This window comes from Lathamus discolor, chromosome 6, assembly GCF_037157495.1.
Source record: "Lathamus discolor isolate bLatDis1 chromosome 6, bLatDis1.hap1, whole genome shotgun sequence".
Classification (NCBI taxonomy): domain Eukaryota; kingdom Metazoa; phylum Chordata; class Aves; order Psittaciformes; family Psittacidae; genus Lathamus; species Lathamus discolor.
Window position 1 is genome coordinate 74373457 of NC_088889.1, and position 17265 is coordinate 74390721.

The window sequence follows — 17265 nt, forward strand, 5'->3', positions numbered from 1 at the left end:
AGAGGCTAGAGAAAGGGGGTGAGCTGCTCTTTCATGGTGAGAAAGCCCCTTTTTCCTGTTTCATTACATTCCATTTTCCTGGCAAATGGAATATTATACACGGTGAGCAGGAGCAAACTGATTCTTCAGCGGGAGGGGAGCTGGACAAACTGCTTCCTAAGCTGCCTCCAAAGGGCCAGGAGAGCAAAGCCTGAGCCCAGGAGCAGCTCTGACTTCAGGAGCACCCTGCAGCTCAAAGGCAAAGCAAAAGTCTCAAGGGAAGAACCAACCAAACGTTTATTTTGAAAACTGAACTAGAAACAAGGTAGGAAACATACAGAAAGAGGCACTGGGGTCTCAGCCCTTAAATCCTGCCATAATTCCAGGATTTCTAAGTCTGATTTTCCCCTCCTTTGCTTCCCCAAACTGCCCATTCATTGGAAAACTGAGGTACTGCCAGCCTGCAAGTCCCTGGGACAAAACCCTGGCCATGGAGCCCTGAGCTGAGCCCAAGGACCGGAAGGGCTCCAATGCTTAATGCCAGGCTTAAGGAGCGGGCTCTGGGACCTGGCTTCCCTCTGCGCTGCTCTGCGCTGCTCGCCGCACCTCCTTCATGTCATATGCCCAGACTTGCTCCAGCCCCTGCCCAAGGGTGCTGGTGGGGGTCCAGGAGGGGAAGGGGAAGCGTCCAGCCACCACCCGGGCTTCGTCAGGGAGTTCTGCAAGGAGCTTGGTGGCCAGGGGTGGTTTCTAGGGAGAAACAGACAGCCATGTGGTCCAGTGCCACCAGCGACCACAGGACAGCTTCTCGGGAGGGCTGGTAGGGCCCAAGCAGGCTCCATCAACCAATGACCCTTCCAAAACATACAGCTGCTGCCAGCCCTGTGCATGGCTGGGACTAAGACCAAATAACAAGAGACAGGACAAGAGGAAACAGCCTCAAGCTGCAGCAGGGGAGCTTTAGACTGGGTATTAGGAACAATTCCTTCCCCAAAGGGTGGTCAGGCATTGGAACAGGCTGCCCAGGGCAGTGCTGGAGTCACTGTCCTTGGAGGTATTTAAAAGATGTGTAGATGTGGCACTTAGGGACATAGTTTAATGTGGCCTTGGCAGTGCTGGGGTAATGGTGGGACTCGATCTTAAAGGTCTTTTCCAACCTAAATGATGATTCTATAGATGTGGATGGTGCTGAGCACCAAACCACTCATAGAGCCTTATCTTTTACAGAGTCTTTGCCACTGTCCCAGATTATCTCTCTTTCCTAAGAAAACCCTCCTTGGAGTTCGCTCTGAACAAGTTGGGGTGTGAGGCAGGGACGGACTTACCACGCTGGGGGCCAGGAACACGATCACATTGTGGCAATCAGAAAGATTCACCTTAAAAGAGATGGAAAAGGGGAATGCAAAAAGCAGCAAGCAGAGGGAGAGAAGGGGGAAACTGAGTGTCTCACCACCTTCCAAATGATCCTCTGAACCTTGGAGGAAGAAGAGACGCCCCACAACATGTGGGATGAGGATGTGCTGGTGTGCCTGGGAGCAGCACCACTCGCAAGTGCCTGCCTCCAGCACCATCCCAGACCCACCTTCCCTGCTGGGCTTCTCTGGTCAGGCTGCAGGCACCTTTAGGAGCACACCTCTGAAGGCCACCATGTGTCAGCAGCACCTCATACCTCTCATCAAAGCTGCTCTGAGAAGGAGCACTGCTGCCTGCCAAACCAGCAGCCAGCCACAGGCTGCCCAGGCTAGCGTTCCCCTGGGAAGGAGGATGGTTTTCCACCTCCTGGGAGCAGCATGGGTTGAGGAAGGAGCAAGCAACCACCAGCAAACCCCGGCTGGGGCTGCAGACCAAGTCCTAGCACTGGCCTAAGCACAGCCACACCTCGGGACGCTGTTACCTTCCACAGGTCTTTCTTCAGGAAGGAAACCTTCCCGTGGTAACCAGCCTTCCAGGCCCGGTAGTGGGAGAGACCCAAGAGCCAGGGATTGAGCTCGTAGCCAATGGCTGGTCTCAGACCTTGCTTATAAGCCTCTAGCACCTGAGGAGAGACAGAGAGAGCTGCAACTAAAACGAATGTCAGGGTTGAGTCTGGGGGACAGCTCAGGGGGCAGGGGCTGTGTCCCAGCTCCATTCACCCCCTCCTCACAGGCAGGGTGGCCTCGGTCCTTGGCACCTTCCTCCCAGAGTGCCTTCCCACCCTGCTCACTGCATGTGGTGTCCTCTGTTGCCATCAAGGACCACCTAGGGTTGTCTAGGACCCTCCAGGACCACAGAGAACAGTCCAAGGCTATTTATGACCACCTAGCACCATCTTAGGCCACCTAAAGCCAGTCTACAACCAACTAGGACTGTCTAGAGCTGTCTAGGGCCACTTAGGACTTGTTTAGGGCCACCTAGGACCACCTGGAGCTTGTTTAGGACTACCTAGGACTGTCTAGGACCACCTAGGGCCAGTCTCAGGCCTAGACATCTAGGACTGTCTACACCCACCTACAGCTTGTCTAAGACCACCAGGGCCACCTGGAGCTTGTCAAGGAGCATCTAGGGCTTGGTCTAGGACTGTCTAGGAGATGTCCAGGATGATCTAGGGCCGCCCCGGAGGGTCATCAGAGGCCCGGCCGGGTGCAGGGCAGCAGCCACGCGGGGGGCCTCCCATCCACCCTCCTGCTGAGCACAGCCCCCTCCCTGTCCTCCCCGCACGCCCCTGTCCGCCCTTACGAGCCGTCCATCTCCTGATCCCAGATCCACCGTCTTCCCGGAGCGTCCCCGCAGCAGCGCCAGCGCGTTGGCCGCTTGCTGCGGGCCGGAGGGCTGGTAGGGCACCTGGGGAGAGCGGGGTCAGCGCCGGGGGTACCGGGAGGGCACGGGGCTGGGGGGGGGGGGGGGGGCACCGGCGGTACCTGCAGCCGCAGGGGCACCCGGCGGAAGCCGGGCATCAGCAGCACGGCCCAGGCGGCCCAAGCAGCCACCCCGGTGGCCACGGCCATCTCCAGCAGCGACCGCCCGCCCAGCGGCCCCCCGCCCGGCCCGCGCCATGCCGGCTCCCCGGGCTCCCCCGGCTCCCCCGGCTCCATGGCGGGCGGAAGGGGCGGCTCCGTGGCTCCCGCCCTCCGGCGGGGCCGGGCCGGGGCATGGCCGTGCTGCGGACCCGCGGGTCTTTGTGTGCGGGGCGGGAGGAGCGGCGCCGCCTGCTGCGGCCGTGCGGGGCCGTGCGGGGCCGTGCGCGGTGGCTGAGCGCTGCGGGGCGGCTGTGCAGGGCCGAACGCGGCTGTGCAGGGCCGAACGCGGCTGTGCAGGGCCGTGGGGCTGCAGGCGCGGCGGGCACATGGGCACCGCCGTGTGCCGGTGTGCGCGTGGCTGTGAGCAGTCGGGTGCAGTTGGGCACTGGTTGTGTGCTGCTGCCGTTGGTTGTGCGTAGCCAGCCACAGTGCGGCTCGGTTGTGAGCAGGCTGGGGCCGCTGTGCACGGCCCTGCGTGGTGGTGTGTGCAGTTGTGAACAGTCGTGGGTCGTTGTGCACGCTTTTGTGTGGTTGTACATGGCTGTGCAGCCATTCACGGCTGTGAGCAGTGGTGTGCACGGTTGTTCACAGCTGTGAGCAGTGGTGTGCAGTTGTTCACGGCTGTGAGCAGTGGTGTGCAGTTGTTCACGGCTGTGAGCAGTGATGTGCAGTTGTTCACAGCTGTGAGCAGTGGTGTGCAGTTGTTCATGTCTGTGAGCAGTGGTGTGCAGTTGTTCACGGCTGTGAGCAGTGGTGTGCAGTTGTTCATGTCTGTGAGCAGTGGTGTGCAGTTGTTCACGGCTGTGAGCAGTGGTGTGCGGTTGTTCACGGCTGTGAGCAGTGGTGTGCGGTTGTTCACGGCTGTCAGCAGTGGTGTGCAGTTGTTCACGGCTGTGAGCAGTGGTGTGCATGGTTCATGGCTGTCAGCAGTGGTGTGCAGTTGTTCACGGCTGTGAGCAGTGATGTGCAGTTGTTCACGGCTGTCAGCAGTGGTGTGCACGGTTGTTCATGGCTGTCAGCAGTGGTGTGCAGTTGTTCACGGCTGTGAGCAGTGATGTGCAGTTATTCACGGCTGTGAGCAGTGGTGTGCGGTTGTTCACGGCTGTGAGCAGTGGTGTGCGGTTGTTCACGGCTGTCAGCAGTGGTGTGCGGTTGTTCACGGCTGTCAGCAGTGGTGTGCGGTTGTTCACGGCTGTGAGCAGTGGTGTGCACGGTTGTTCATGGCTGTCAGCAGTGGTGTGCAGTTGTTCACGGCTGTGAGCAGTGATGTGCAGTTGTTCACGGCTGTGAGCAGTGGTGTGCGGTTGTTCACGGCTGTGAGCAGTGGTGTGCGGTTGTTCACGGCTGTCAGCAGTGGTGTGCGGTTGTTCATGGCTGTGAGCAGTGATGTGCGGTTGTTCACGGCTGTGAGCAGTGGTGTGCGGTTGTTCACGGCTGTGAGCAGTGGTGTGCGGTTGTTCACGGCTGTGAGCAGTGGTGTGCGGTTGTTCACGGCTGTCAGCAGTGGTGTGCGGTTGTTCACGGCTGTCAGCAGTGGTGTGCAGTTGTTCACGGCTGTGAGCAGTGGTGTGCGGTTGTTCACGGCTGTGTGTGACACAGGCGGTGGGTTTCCTGCTGCGAGGGAGCTGCGACTGTGGGAAAATTCCAGGCTGTGGGATGCGGGGGGGGCTGGGCTCCACGGCTCCTGCCCCCCGCAATTAACCCCTCCCCAGCGCAACCCCAACGTGGGAACAATGACGGCTCCGGAGGGCAGCCGCACACAAAGGGCAGCAGCTCCCGGCCCGCACAGCCCCGCTGTCACCTTCCTCCCAGGACTTCCTTGGGCCTCTGGGTCAGGGCTTCCTGGGGGTCCCCTCCAGCAGCGTATTGGGGTGTCCCCTGGGAGATAGGGATGGCCCCAGGGGTCTGTGCCATGGCCGGTGGCACCCCACAGGGTGACCAGCCTGTTCCAGGGCCTTGGGACATCCATCACTGACTACCTGTGGGCAGCCCCAGCTTTGGGATGGAGGGGAGTGGGACTGGGGTGGCTTTTTACAGGGGCCTGTAGGGACAGACCAAGGGGGAATGGCTTTAACCTGACAGAGGGGAGACTGAGATGAGCTCTTAGGCAGAAGCTCTTCCCTGTGAGGGTGCTGAGGCGCTGGCACAGGCTGCCCAGAGAAGCTGTGGCTGCCCCATCCCTGGCAGTGTTCAAGGCCAGGTTGGACGGGGCTTGGAGCAACCTGGTCTGGTGGAAGGTGTCCCTGCCCATGGCAGGGGGCTGGAACTTGGTGAGCTTTAGGGTCCCTTCCAACCCAAACCAGTCCGGGATTCTGTGACTGTGGAGCAGGATTCCCACCTCCCCAGCCCTGTGGAAGGCACCAGCCTCCCTGGAGACCCCCTTTGCCAATGAACCAACACAGGCAGTGGCCAAGGGTTGAGCTGCCAAAGGCAAGCACATGTTTCCACTCTGGTCTCACCTTTGTTTGTGGGATCCAAATATTCCACCCTTGGAATGAGGATGCACAGATATGCACATGTATGCTCTACCCTCATACCACACCATGCAGCTCGGGGTGCTTAACAATGAACAGACCCCATTAAACACAGCCCAGGAGCAGCAATGCTGCACCATCCATAGAGCCTAGAGATATTGCCCAGGGGTATTCCTCCTCCATCCCCTGACGTGGCTGCAGCCGAATCGGGGGTCATGGGGATTGCTCCAATTTTCTGGTGGGGCCAGTTAAGGCTGAGAGTGAGCAGAAAATCCAGGGAAATAGGAGCTGGGAAAAGAGGGGGCAGGGGCTGTGGAGGAGGAGGATGGTCTGTGTGGACGAGCTGGTCCCTGGGGCAGCCCAAGGCCCCGCCGTGGTGCTGCAAAGCAAATTAATTAAGGAAGCAATTCCCAGGCAGGGCTGAGCTCTCCCTGCTGGGCCCCTGGGACATGGTGAGGGGTGGGAGCATCCCACTTCTGCCCCAGCCCGCAGTGTCCGCAGCATATCAGGGAGCTGTGCGAGGAGACCATTGGGATGCGCCACTGGAGCCAAAGAGCTTTTAATCTGCCTCTTTCCAGGGCAGCTTCTCCCCGGCGGCTGCAAAGCAGCCCCAGCCGCCAGGAATTTGTCACTATGCGCTGGGAAAGCTGCTTCCCAACAGCTGCTGGCAGCCGGACACACCGGCACAGGCGTATTGGACCAGGAGAGCCGGGGTGAAGGGCTTCGGGGCCCCCACCATCCCTTCCAGCCAGAGGGATGCTGCTGGCTTGGCTTTGACCCGGCCAAACGGGGCTCTCAAAGCAACCCTTTATGGTAGGCTTTGGGGGACACCTCCCCAAGGGGTGGAAGGGCTGGGGAGTGTCGGTGTCCTTGGGGCCACCAAGCTCCCACTTCTCTTGCTGTTTAGGGACCTGAGCGCTCAATGAGGAGACCCAGACTGCCTCATCCTATCTGCTGCTGTGCTTTCCCCTGGCCCAGGGGCATCATCCTGACCCTTGTGTTATCTCTGAACCACAAGGGCATCATTATGACCCTGTTGGGTACCCCCAACCCCAAGGGATGAGGATTCTGATCCTATGGGGCTTCCCCTGGCTCCAGGGGATCATCCTGACTCTACGGGGTATCCCTGAACCCCAAGGACATCATCCCAATGCTGTGATGCATCTCTGGTCCCAGGAGCATCATCCCACCCTATGAGGCACTCCCAAACCCCAAGGGCATCATGCTGACCCTATGGGCCATCTCCCAGCCCTGGGGCATGAACCTGAGGCTGTAGTGCCTTCCCTGGTCCCAGGGACATTATCCAGCCCTATAGAGGATCTGTGAACCCCAAGGATATCATCTTGACCCTATGGGGCCCCCTCGGGTCCCAGGAGCATCCTCCTGCCCCGTGCTGGCTCGTGGGTGCTGTGGGCAAAGCAGGCAGGGCAGGCAGGATGAACAGCATGGGCAGGCTGGGCAGCACAGGCAGGACAGGACTGGTCATCCCAGGGTGGCTGTGGGGGCCGCAGGGGGGCTGAGAGAGCCTCCCCTTTGTGCCTCCCCTTTGTGCCCCTGGATTCACTGGTTTGGGCTTTCATCGGCAGCAGCCGGGGAGGAGGAGGGTGAAGGGGCAGGAGAGGGGGAGGAAGGGCTTTGGGGGGGGGGGGATGGCGGGAAACGGCGCTGCCTTTGTGCGACAGGGCTGGGGACAGCGACGGGGACACCCCGGCAGTGCCACCCCTCCGTGCCTTGCCGGCCCAGCGCGGACACCCACCGGCAGCGTGACCGAAGGGCTCTGTGTGTCCCCCCTGCCCGGACACCTGCGTCCGCGGTGCGGCTGATCCCATGGGATGAGGACCCCCGGGCGCTTCCCTGGGCACAATGCCATTTAGGGACATGGTTTGGGGGTGCTGCCCTCCATGGTGTCCCTAAACCGGCCACAGCAGGGGATGGGTTTGGAGCGGGTCTGGCAGGTTCATTCCTGGGGATGCTGCGTCCACCCTTGTCCAGGTGAGCACCACAGGGGATCCTTCCCTCTGCTCCCCACAGCCCTTTGGCCATTGTCACCGCTCTCACCAAGTCCAGTGGGGCTCCAGCTGCCCCCCAGACCCCCCCAGCTCCTGTCTGGTCCTCCCAAAGCAGTCCTGTCACAATATGGTCCCCAGCGCTTCCCCTTCACCGCACCGCATTTTCCATCCTGCTAAGGAAATATTAACCGGCTTGTTGTGTTTTTACCCTCTGTGGCCAAGAGGATGGACAGGAATTTGGCTTGGCTGGGGCTGGACTCTGCTTTCGGGGAATTGCCGGGACAAGCAGCGCTGGGGAGATGGGGACGATGGGGCTGTGGGATGCAGGATGCTGCCACGGCAGCCCTGAGCAGCAGCGAAGGGCTGTTATCCCCATCCTGCAGTAGGGAAACTGAGGCGCTGGCTGCCTGGATTCCCTGTGGGATGGTCCCATAGGAAGTGCTTGTGCCCTGGCTGGGGCCCAGCTGCGGGAAGCGAGAGCAGCCAACCCAACGTGACCCAGGGCAGAGGGCACCAAAAACAGCCCGAACCCCCCGCAGCGGTGAGCGAGGCACAGAGCAGCCCTTTCTGCAGCAGCAGAACAAGCTGCTCTGGCCAAATAAACAGATTTGAAACAAAACACGAGACTCTGGTGCTGGGCAGATGCTGCCGGATCCTCAGCACATTAAATCCCGTTCTTCAGCCGAGAGGAATGCGCGGGATTGTGGCGGGGTCGGTGCAGCCGTGATTTACCCTTGATGTGTGTGGAGGATGCCGTGGGCAGCACAATTCCCTTTGCACCTCATGTATTGCTTTTCCATCCCCATTTTCTCTCCTCCTCCACTGGGTTTCCCACTCCTTCCTCTTTCCCACTGCTTGCTCAGTTCCTGCCTGTTGCCAAAATCCAGGGGGATTCTGGCACCCTCGAGAGCCTGGCAGGGAGCATCAGACTCGCCAGGGATGGATCCTGCCCTGGGGCCCAGCCTGGCCCCAAAATGAGCACCAGCCCTTTGGCAGGAAAGCATAAAATAAGCATCACATTCTTCTCTGGGGAAAACATGTGTTGCGTATTGAGCCCACCACCACCTCACAGGCAGGATCATATCACAAGCAGATCATTTTATACACACACACATTTACATGTACGTATTTGAACTCCAAAGCCTGCAGCACTCATTGGAAATGGCTTGGGGAGGCTGGATGGAGCAGCCCTGAGGAGAAGGACTGGGGGATGTTGGTCAATGAGCAGCTCCCCAGACCCCCCCTGTGTGCTGGGCTGCACCCCCAGAGCGTGAGCAGCACAAGAGGGAGGGGATTGTCCCCATCTGCTGTGCTCTGGGGAGACCCCCCCCTGCAGTCCTGATCCAGCTCTGGGGCAGCAGCACAAGAGGGACGTGGAGCTGTTGGAGTGAGTCCAGAGGAGGCCATGGAGATGCTGCGAGGGCTGGAGCAGCTCTGCTCTGGGTGCTCAGGGGCTGAGCTTTTCCAGCACTGAGCTCCTGTGGGCATCACTGATGTGGAGGAAAGGTCCTTGCCGGGGTTCGTGTGCCCCATCCCCACTGGGGTCCTGTCCCCCTCCCCACCACCACACACAGCCCACAGGACCCCATGGAGGGGGGCAGCGGTGGGGCTGGGGCACCAGCACGGTGCGGCCCAGCACAATGAGGCCTTGTGGCCGGTGACTCTGACGAGAATGAGCCCTGACAGTGGCTGCTCAACACCCGGCATGGAGCCGCGGCCAATACCCAGGGAGGGGACCCTCAGAATGACCCATCCCAGGGATGCAGCACTCAGAAACAGCAATATATCACTTTATGGAGGGAGATATATAAAGAGTAGGGCTGTTTCCAGGGCAGGGTCAGTGGCTGGAGCTGACACATGGGGAGGCACAGGCAATCCCGCTCAGCTGCCTGCAAACCAAGGAGTCTCACACATGTGCTCTACAAAGACAGCTTAGTTTATCAAAAAGGTCACACATTTGGTATCGTTATCACTGTAGTGCACATACAATGCCCCCCACCCCCACGGTGAACACACTCCCCCTGGCCGGCAGGCTGTGACCCACCGGGGTGACCCAGCAGCCGCCGCGAAGCCACGGTGGCAGGATGGGCAGCACGTCCCGGCCTGTCCCAGGCTCTCCCCCCTCCCACGGCACCTTCCTGCATTGGTGCTTTGGTCCTGCACCAGCCTTCCTCCCCCCTCGCCATCCCCTTGCTTCCTTCGGCCTCACTCCTCTTCCTCATTATCCACCCCATGGCCCCTTCCCATGCCCTCCACTGCAGGCAGGGTCAGGGCAAGGCTCGCTGCCATCCTGCTCCCACTTCCATCCCTGACATTGCAAATCACCTCCTGGCCCTTCCACACCCCGCTGTGGCACCCACTGCCATGGCCACCCATCACCGTGCCCTCCCGGGGGGGAACAACAGCACCCCCATCTTGCTGCACCCACAGCACCCCCTGAGCCTGCAGCACCCCGCTCCCCTGGGAGCCCCTAACCCCCTGCCCCACAACACAGCGCCCCTCACCCGGGCAGTTCCCTGGGAAAACCCCTTCCCTTCCAGCAGGATTTTCTCGGGGCCCCCCCAGCCCATTGGTGGATGCTGACGGAGCCCAGCTGCACGGCGAGGATCAAATCACTGCTCCTGTCTCCCGGCACCATCCAACCCCAGGGATGCTCATGCTGCCCGCGGGACCCCCCAGCACCTGCGGGGCCGAGCTGTCCTTCCCCGCCCCCAAGCCACTCAGTCCATGGGGAACTCGCAGGGGTTCTGGCGCGCGCGCTGTGCTCCCTGGTAGATGCGCTGGAAGTCCCGGTACCGCGGCGCGCAGCTCAGCCAGGCCTCGCCGAAGTGCAGCCACCCCGTGAAGAGGAAGGTGCCGGGGCCCGGCCTGACGCCGCAGCGCAGCGGGGTGTGGATGCTGCCCGCTGGCCGCCCCCCCGCCTGGAACAGGGGGAACTTCTGGCGGTGGATGCGGGCAGCGCTCACCCCGATGATGGATTCCTGCAGCTCCACATCATTGGAAACGCTCCGAATGCTGCCGCGGACCACTGCGAGGGGAAGAGAGGGACGGGTGTCAGCATGGCCCTGACATTATCCCCATCCCTGTCCCCATCTTTGTCATGATCCCTGTAGTCTTTCCTATCCCTATCCCTGTTCCCATCTCCATCTCCATCCCTATTCACATCCTCATTCCCACCATTCCCACTGCCATTCACCCCCATCCTTGTCCAAATCTGCATAGCCTTCCCTGTCCCCCTTCCCATCTCCATCCCCATCCCTGCCCTCATTCCCACCATTCCCATCGCCATCCATTCCCATCCTTGTCCCCATCCTTGTCCCAGTCCCCATAGACTTCTCCGTCCTCATTCCCATCTCCATCTCTATACCTGTTCCCATCTCTGCCCTCATCCCCATCACTGTTCCCATCCCCATCCGGCAGCAGCCTCTGTACTGACGCCCAGGTGGGGCAGGCCATGGCCGCCTGCGGGCACTTGGGCCCCGGTTTGAGTTTCCCCCCCTCCTGCGGGCTCCCAGCCCCCAGGCAGGGGCTGCGCTCACCAAAGTCACTAGTGCAAACGGCCATCAGGATCTCGGTGTGGTTGCACGGCCGGCAAGCCCCTGCAACGGCCAAGCACAGCCTTGTCAGCATCCGCCACCGGTGACCGTCCCCTCCTCCGCGCACACCGGGGGCCAGCCGGCGAGGGCAGGCGGGGCAGGCCGAGCCGGGATGCGGGACACTCACCCTCCCCGGTGAGGCTGGCGGCGGGCAGCGCGGGGCGGGCCAGCCAGTCCCCCCGCAGCTCGTAGCGGAAGGCGGCGATGCGGCGGCTGATGTCGCGGTGCGGGGTGGCCTGCAGGAACAGGGCCACCTTCTCCCGGGGCGCCCAGCTGAAGCAGCGCACGCGGGGCCGCGGCGCCTCGGGCAGCAGCAGCTCCAGCGCCCCGTCCCGCTCCAGGTGCAGCTGAGCCCCACGGAACGTGCCCGCGGGTTTGACGCAGGCCGTGACGTGCTGGGGGCTCCCGCCCGCGGCGGCGGCGGTGGCGGGGGGCAGGCGGGGGGCCAGGCGCAGGCGAAGGGCCCCCGTGGGGTACAGCCATTCCAGAGAGCCCTCGGCGCAGGGCAGGGAGAGCTGCTCCACGCTGCCCGCCTCCTGCGACAGCCCGCTGCGAGGCACGGCACCCCCGTCACCGGGACACGCCGGGTGATGGGGACCCCCAGCCCCAGCCTGTGTCCGCCCAGCTGACGGGGAGCCCCCCAGCCCTTATCCCCCCAGCGCTCCGTGGAGCTGTGCAGGATGAACACAGGGAGGAATAGCATCAAACCCTCGATGCCACCGGGTGTGTGTGTGTCCTTTGGGGGGGCTCGGCCCCACCAACCCGCTGGGTAGGTGCCGGCGGGGGGGGGCCGCAACAGCACACACACCCCCTTGCACCCAGAGTGGACTCCCCAGCCTCCCAAGCCGCGGGACCCACAGCCTTGGGATCGCCTGTTCCTTGCACAACCCAACTTTGGGGGATCCCCTATGGGAGCTGGGGGGTTACCACCCCCCGCGGGATTCGGGCTCGCGTGGAACCGGTGCACGAAGCCACGCCTTGCCTGTGGAATATTTAGGGGAGGGCACAAGCGGGAAAGCCCTGCCCGGGGGAGCGGAGACAGCCCTGGGGCCGCTTTGTCCCGACCACGCTGCTGCCGGGTCTTGTGTCCCGCCCGTGCCCCCCACGGCCTCGCGTGGGGCTTGCGACAGCCCCGGCCCTTTGTTCCGGAGCTCGGCACCTTCCCCACCGCGGACAGAGGCCCTCCGAGCCCTGCCGAGGGGCCCCAGGGGCAGCGGGGCTGCGATTCACGGGTGAAGGGGCTGCGGGAAGGGCTCCCGGTGAGGCGGGCCCGGACCCCGCACATCCCTGGCATGGGGAAACTGAGGCAGGAGCAGGTCCCAGCATCGCACCGCGACCCAGCCCCGCAGGAGGCGGTGGCAGCCCCTGCACAGGGGGATGCTCCCGGGTGGGGGGCGGGCTGCGAGCCGGGCAGCGGGGTTTGGAGCGGGGGGTGCTGAGCCGGGGACCCGCGTGTGCCGCCGGTGCCGGTGCCGGTCCCTACCTGCCCCTCCAGCTGCACGGATCCGCAGAGGCGCCGCCGAGCGCCGCGCCCAGCCCGGCCAGGCACAGCGCTCGCAGCGCCCACATGGCCGCGGCCGCGGCGGCCCCGGGGCGGCCCGGCCCTGCCCGCGCTGCCCGCACCGGCCGCGGGCAGGGAGCGGGGCCGACACCCCGCGCCGCGCCCCAAACTTTCGGCCAATGGCGGCGGCGGGGCGGGGCCGGACACCCCACACCCCCCCGCATCTCCCCCCGCACCCGCTGCCCGGGGCACCGGCAGCGCCCGCACCGGCATCCCCGGACCCCCCTGCGGCTCCCGGCACCGGGGAGGACAGCACCGGCGAGCGGGGACGCGGCAGGGCTGAGCCTCGGGGCAGCGCTGGGCCTGCGTGGTGCTCCCCGCGGTAGTACGGCCCAGCTGTGCGCGCCCCAGGTCGTGCGGACCCCCGGGTAGAGGCACCCCAGGCTATGTGCAGCCCAGCTGTGCACACCCCAGCTACGTGCACCCCAAGATATGTACAGCCCGGGCCATATGCACCCCGATTGATGCACGCCCCCGGCTACACACACCTCAGGCTATATATATACCCCAGGCCATGCACACCCCAAGTTACGCACACCCCACGCCACGCACACCTCAGGCCGTGCACACCCCAGGCAACAGGAACTCCAGGCTATACACACTCCAACTATGCACACCCCAGGCTGTGTACACCCCAAACCTATACAAACCCTGACTTATGCACACCCCAAAATCCAGCCCCCTGGTTTGTGCACCACGAGAACTGTGCCCCCCAACCTCCACACACACCCCAACCTCCATACACACAGCCCCCTGGCAGCAGCACACCCCTCCCCACGGGGACACCCTTAACCGGGGCCATGGAGACACATGGTGTGGGTCTGTCATGGGGGGTTCCGCACAGCCGAACCCCACTTCCAACCCCCCCCCAACCTCCCTTGGGATTGTACACACACCCCTCAGCGCTATTGTGCCAGCCCCACAATTAATTAAGTGTCCATCCCGTGACAGCCCGCCAAAACGTTTGAAATAAACAGGGAACAATCGGGATGGGCTGATAGAGGCCGGGAACAAAGTGCTGGCGAGCGGGTGGAGCGGAATGGAAATGAGGGATTGTAAATTTGGAGGGTGGAAAGAATGAGGGGAAGGGGGGGAAGGGAAGGGGGCCAGGCGGGAGAGGGGCACTCGCGGCCCTCCCGCCATGGAGCCATGCTGAACCCAGTCAGGCTGCTGGAATCCGTGGAAAATGAGGGGCCGGAGGGGCTGCGGGTTAAGGTGGAGCGGGTCGGGTGGGCGGGTCGGGGTGCTGAGGGGTCTGCGGGGGGGGCTCTGTACCCACTGAGCCTTGTGCTGGGGTCTGCCGTGGGCGTCGGGGACAGAGGGCCCGACTGCGGGTCACAGTGACCCCAGCACGGGGGGATGTGGCCCGGGGCCGGTTCCTGGGGAAGCAGGGCCGGGTGTGCTCCGGGCCCGGCAGGGGATACAGGTGAGGGACCCCACAAACAGCCCCCGCCGGCTGCCCGGGGCGAGGAGGCACCGCAGTGAGCTGGCAGCAGGCTCCGGTGTCCCCAGGCAGGGACCTCACTCAGGCTGACTCCCACCGCCCCGGGGGGGCCCTCGGGAGGGGTTCCCTTGGGACACCCGAGGGTGCAGGGGGGGTGGGACGCTGCCGTTCGCAGGCTGCACCCCGGTGTCCGCATGGGCACACGGCGGTGGCTGTGCCCCAGCCCCACTGCAGCACCCCCGGGGGGGTTTGCACCCTGAACCCCGTCCCCCATCCCGGGAGGAGGCGGAAGTCCCCGATCCACCTTAACGCGGTATTTTGGGAGGAACCTCGGCCCCAGCTGGACAAAGCCACCGTAGACACCCCCGGCGTCCACCCCGGGCCACTCCTGGCCTCGGGCACTGCCTTGGGAGGGGCGGAGCACCCAGTGAGCAGCCACTGGAGCTGGGGCTGAGCTGGGACCCGGCACAGCCCCACCCCGGTGGGGCAGAGCATCCCCGGGCTTCACGGGAGCTGCCGCCCCGCGTCCCCGCCGGCCGTATCCCCTTGTCCCCGCTGCCGGAGGGAGGGCTGCGGGGCCGTGGACCGGCTGCCCCGCGGGACCTGCCCGAGCAGGGTGCAGGACACCCGCCAGCGGCTCCGCTCCGGTCACGGGTCCCTCCCCTGTCCGGTGCCCGGGACGCTCGATCTCGCAGTGCCCTCTTGTGACCACGGCCATTGCGGCTGCTCCTCCCGCCGCCCCCGGCGGGGACGCCTCCGGGGCCTCAGGGTGATGGGGTGTCTGTGGCGGGACCCACGTCCCGCCGCGGGGCAGGGGATGGACTCATCCAGGAGGATTTTCACGGATCCCCTGCTCCAAGCCCTGCCTGGGCACGGACATCTCCCCGCAGTCAAGGAGGCAGTTCACCCCTACCCCATGTTCCTGCCTTATATCCAACCTAAATCCATCCTCTTCCAGCCTAAAGCTGTCACCCTCTCCCATCTCCATCATCCCTACCAGCCCCTCGTACACTGAGAGGCTCCAGAATGTCTTCTCCAGGCTCACCCACCCCACCTCTCCCAGCCTTCATCTGCGGGAGGGACCTTCCAGCCCCAGCCATTCCCATGCTCTCCTCTGGACCCCCTCTGGCAGCTCCAGCTCTGCTTTGTGCTGGCACCCCAGCATTAAACGTGTGCTCCAGGCCGGAGTGTCTCTCACCAGTGGGGACCAAGGGGCCCTGGGTGCTCCTGTGCTGTGCGTGGGTGACAGCAAGGGCAGGGCCCAGAGGCAAAAACCCCCCTGTAAAGGCAAAAAGGGGACTCGGGAGGAGCCGCTCAGAGGCTCAGAGCCCCCTTTTTGGGGTTCCCCATCTTCTGCATCCCGCTGCCTGGCCTCCCACGGCTGCGTGGGAGCTCAGCTGAGCACCCAAAGGAGAAGCAGCTGTGCCAGGCACCCACCTCATCGTTCAAAAATAGCTGAGGAGCCTCACCAGCCTAGCACGGGGGCAATCAGGGATACCCCCAGCCCTTCCCCATGGAACCCGTGTGCTGAGCAGGCTCCATCCCCCCCCACTAACCCTGAGTATCCAGACCCCCAGGCTGGTGTCCCTGAGGGCAGGCATGAGCCCTGGAGGAGCTCAGGGAGGCTGTCAGGAGGGGAAACATGGGATTAGGGTCCCCATGAAATGGCAAAGATGGGGTCCCCATGGCAAGGCAGTAGTCCCCAAGGCAAAGAGGGACCCATACGCCAGGCAAGGGTCCCCACAGCAAAATGGTGATATCCATGGCAAGGAAGGAGTCCCCATGGCAAGGTGGGGGTCCCATGGCAAGATGGGAGTCCCTATGTCAGGGCAAGGGTGCAATGGGCAAGAGGAGTCCACATGTCAAGGCAAGGGTCCCCATAGCATAAACAGGATTCCCATGGCAAGGAGAGGGTCCCCATGGCAAGGGATGTCCACATCCCTCGTGGACTAGTGGGGGACCACAGTAGTGGGAGCAGGTCCCCATGGCACGATGAGGCTCCCAGCAGCTGCAATGAGGGTGCTCACAACTGAAAGAGGGCCTCCACAGTGAGGTGAGGGTCCTAATAGCAAAGCAATGGTCCAGTTGGTACCCTGCCCTCACCAACCCTCCCCTGCATAGGGCCTGGGGGGTGTCAGACCCTTGATGGGGGAGGTCCAGGGGCACTGAACCCTATGGAGGGCACTGGAGGGAGCAGAGGGAGGCTGAGCCCTGGGTGTCCCTGGAGCGACTGTGCGGGGGGGTGACCCCAGGCCGGCCAGGCCATGCGGTGCCCATGGCAGCCCCCCTGCCACCACCACAGCAAGGCCCCGCGAGCATCCTGCGGGGCGGCGAATGGAGCTGCCTATTGATTCACAGCCCGGGCTAAAAATAACTTTCAACTCTTCATCCCGAGCTGTGAAATCCCCCATTGCTAGGCGACGGGTTACCGGGAGACAGCCGGCGCTAGGCGACGGCGGTTGCCGCGGCGACAGCCCCCTCCCCGGCGCACTGCGGTCCAGCTTCCGCACCCCTGGGCAGGCTGAGGGACCGGTGATGCTCGGCCCAGGGTCCTGTCGTCATGGGGCTCTGATGGGAGTGTGGGGTGAGACCCGTCAGCACCCCCAGGGTGGTGGGGCTGCTGGAGGGCCAATGGGGTGCTGGCAGTCTGCATAAAGATGAGTCGTGGAGCAGTGGTGTCGCTTGGCTCTTGGCTGCTGACCCAGCCTGAGTGTGGGGATATTGGCCACCGCGCTGCTGGTACCCGGGGGGGGACAAACGCCATGGACCAGGGAGGATCAAGGGTCCAGGTCTGCCACAGCACAGAGTTGCCAGTGGCTGTAGGGTGAGCTGGAGCACCCCACTAGGCACCCCATGATGTGGGTACCCCCACCCAGCTGTGCTCCCCCACTTGGAACATGTGCATGAAGAATCCCCCTGCCTAAGGGCTCCACCTGCAGCTGTGAACCTTCTTGGTATGAAAATGTGCCCAGGACATGGGGCCACCCCGACATGTCCCGCCTTGTGCCTGGAGCTGGCAGCGGAGCTGTGCCAGGACCAAGAGGACAGCAAGGACCCTCTGGGACCCTGCTGTCTCCCTGTGCCTGGAATCACTGTGATCACTCAGGGAGCTGGACCACCACCTGCTGCTCTTGGACTGGCAATTGCCCTGGGACACCCCACTTGGTGGGGACAAGGGCTCACAACGTGAAGGACCTCCAGTTCCT

General features: G+C 63.4%; 2 protein-coding genes across 2 annotated transcripts; both read right to left on the reverse strand.

The window, feature by feature from the left end:
- Positions 1-258: 258 nt before the first annotated feature.
- ANTKMT (adenine nucleotide translocase lysine methyltransferase) lies at positions 259-3060 on the reverse strand. Its single transcript, XM_065683686.1, has 5 exons — positions 2877-3060; positions 2695-2799; positions 1874-2014; positions 1305-1355; positions 259-729 (listed from the first exon to the last, which is right to left on the reverse strand). Exons 1-5 carry the CDS (start codon positions 3048-3050, stop codon positions 526-528), a joined length of 675 nt encoding a protein of 224 aa, XP_065539758.1. The 5' UTR covers positions 3051-3060; the 3' UTR covers positions 259-525.
- A 6901-nt stretch (positions 3061-9961) lies between these two features.
- METRN (meteorin, glial cell differentiation regulator) lies at positions 9962-12633 on the reverse strand. The gene is made up of 4 exons (XM_065686238.1): positions 12538-12633; positions 11182-11603; positions 10998-11057; positions 9962-10486 (listed from the first exon to the last, which is right to left on the reverse strand). Exons 1-4 carry the CDS (start codon positions 12621-12623, stop codon positions 10179-10181), a joined length of 876 nt encoding a protein of 291 aa, XP_065542310.1. The 5' UTR covers positions 12624-12633; the 3' UTR covers positions 9962-10178.
- Positions 12634-17265: the final 4632 nt, after the last annotated feature.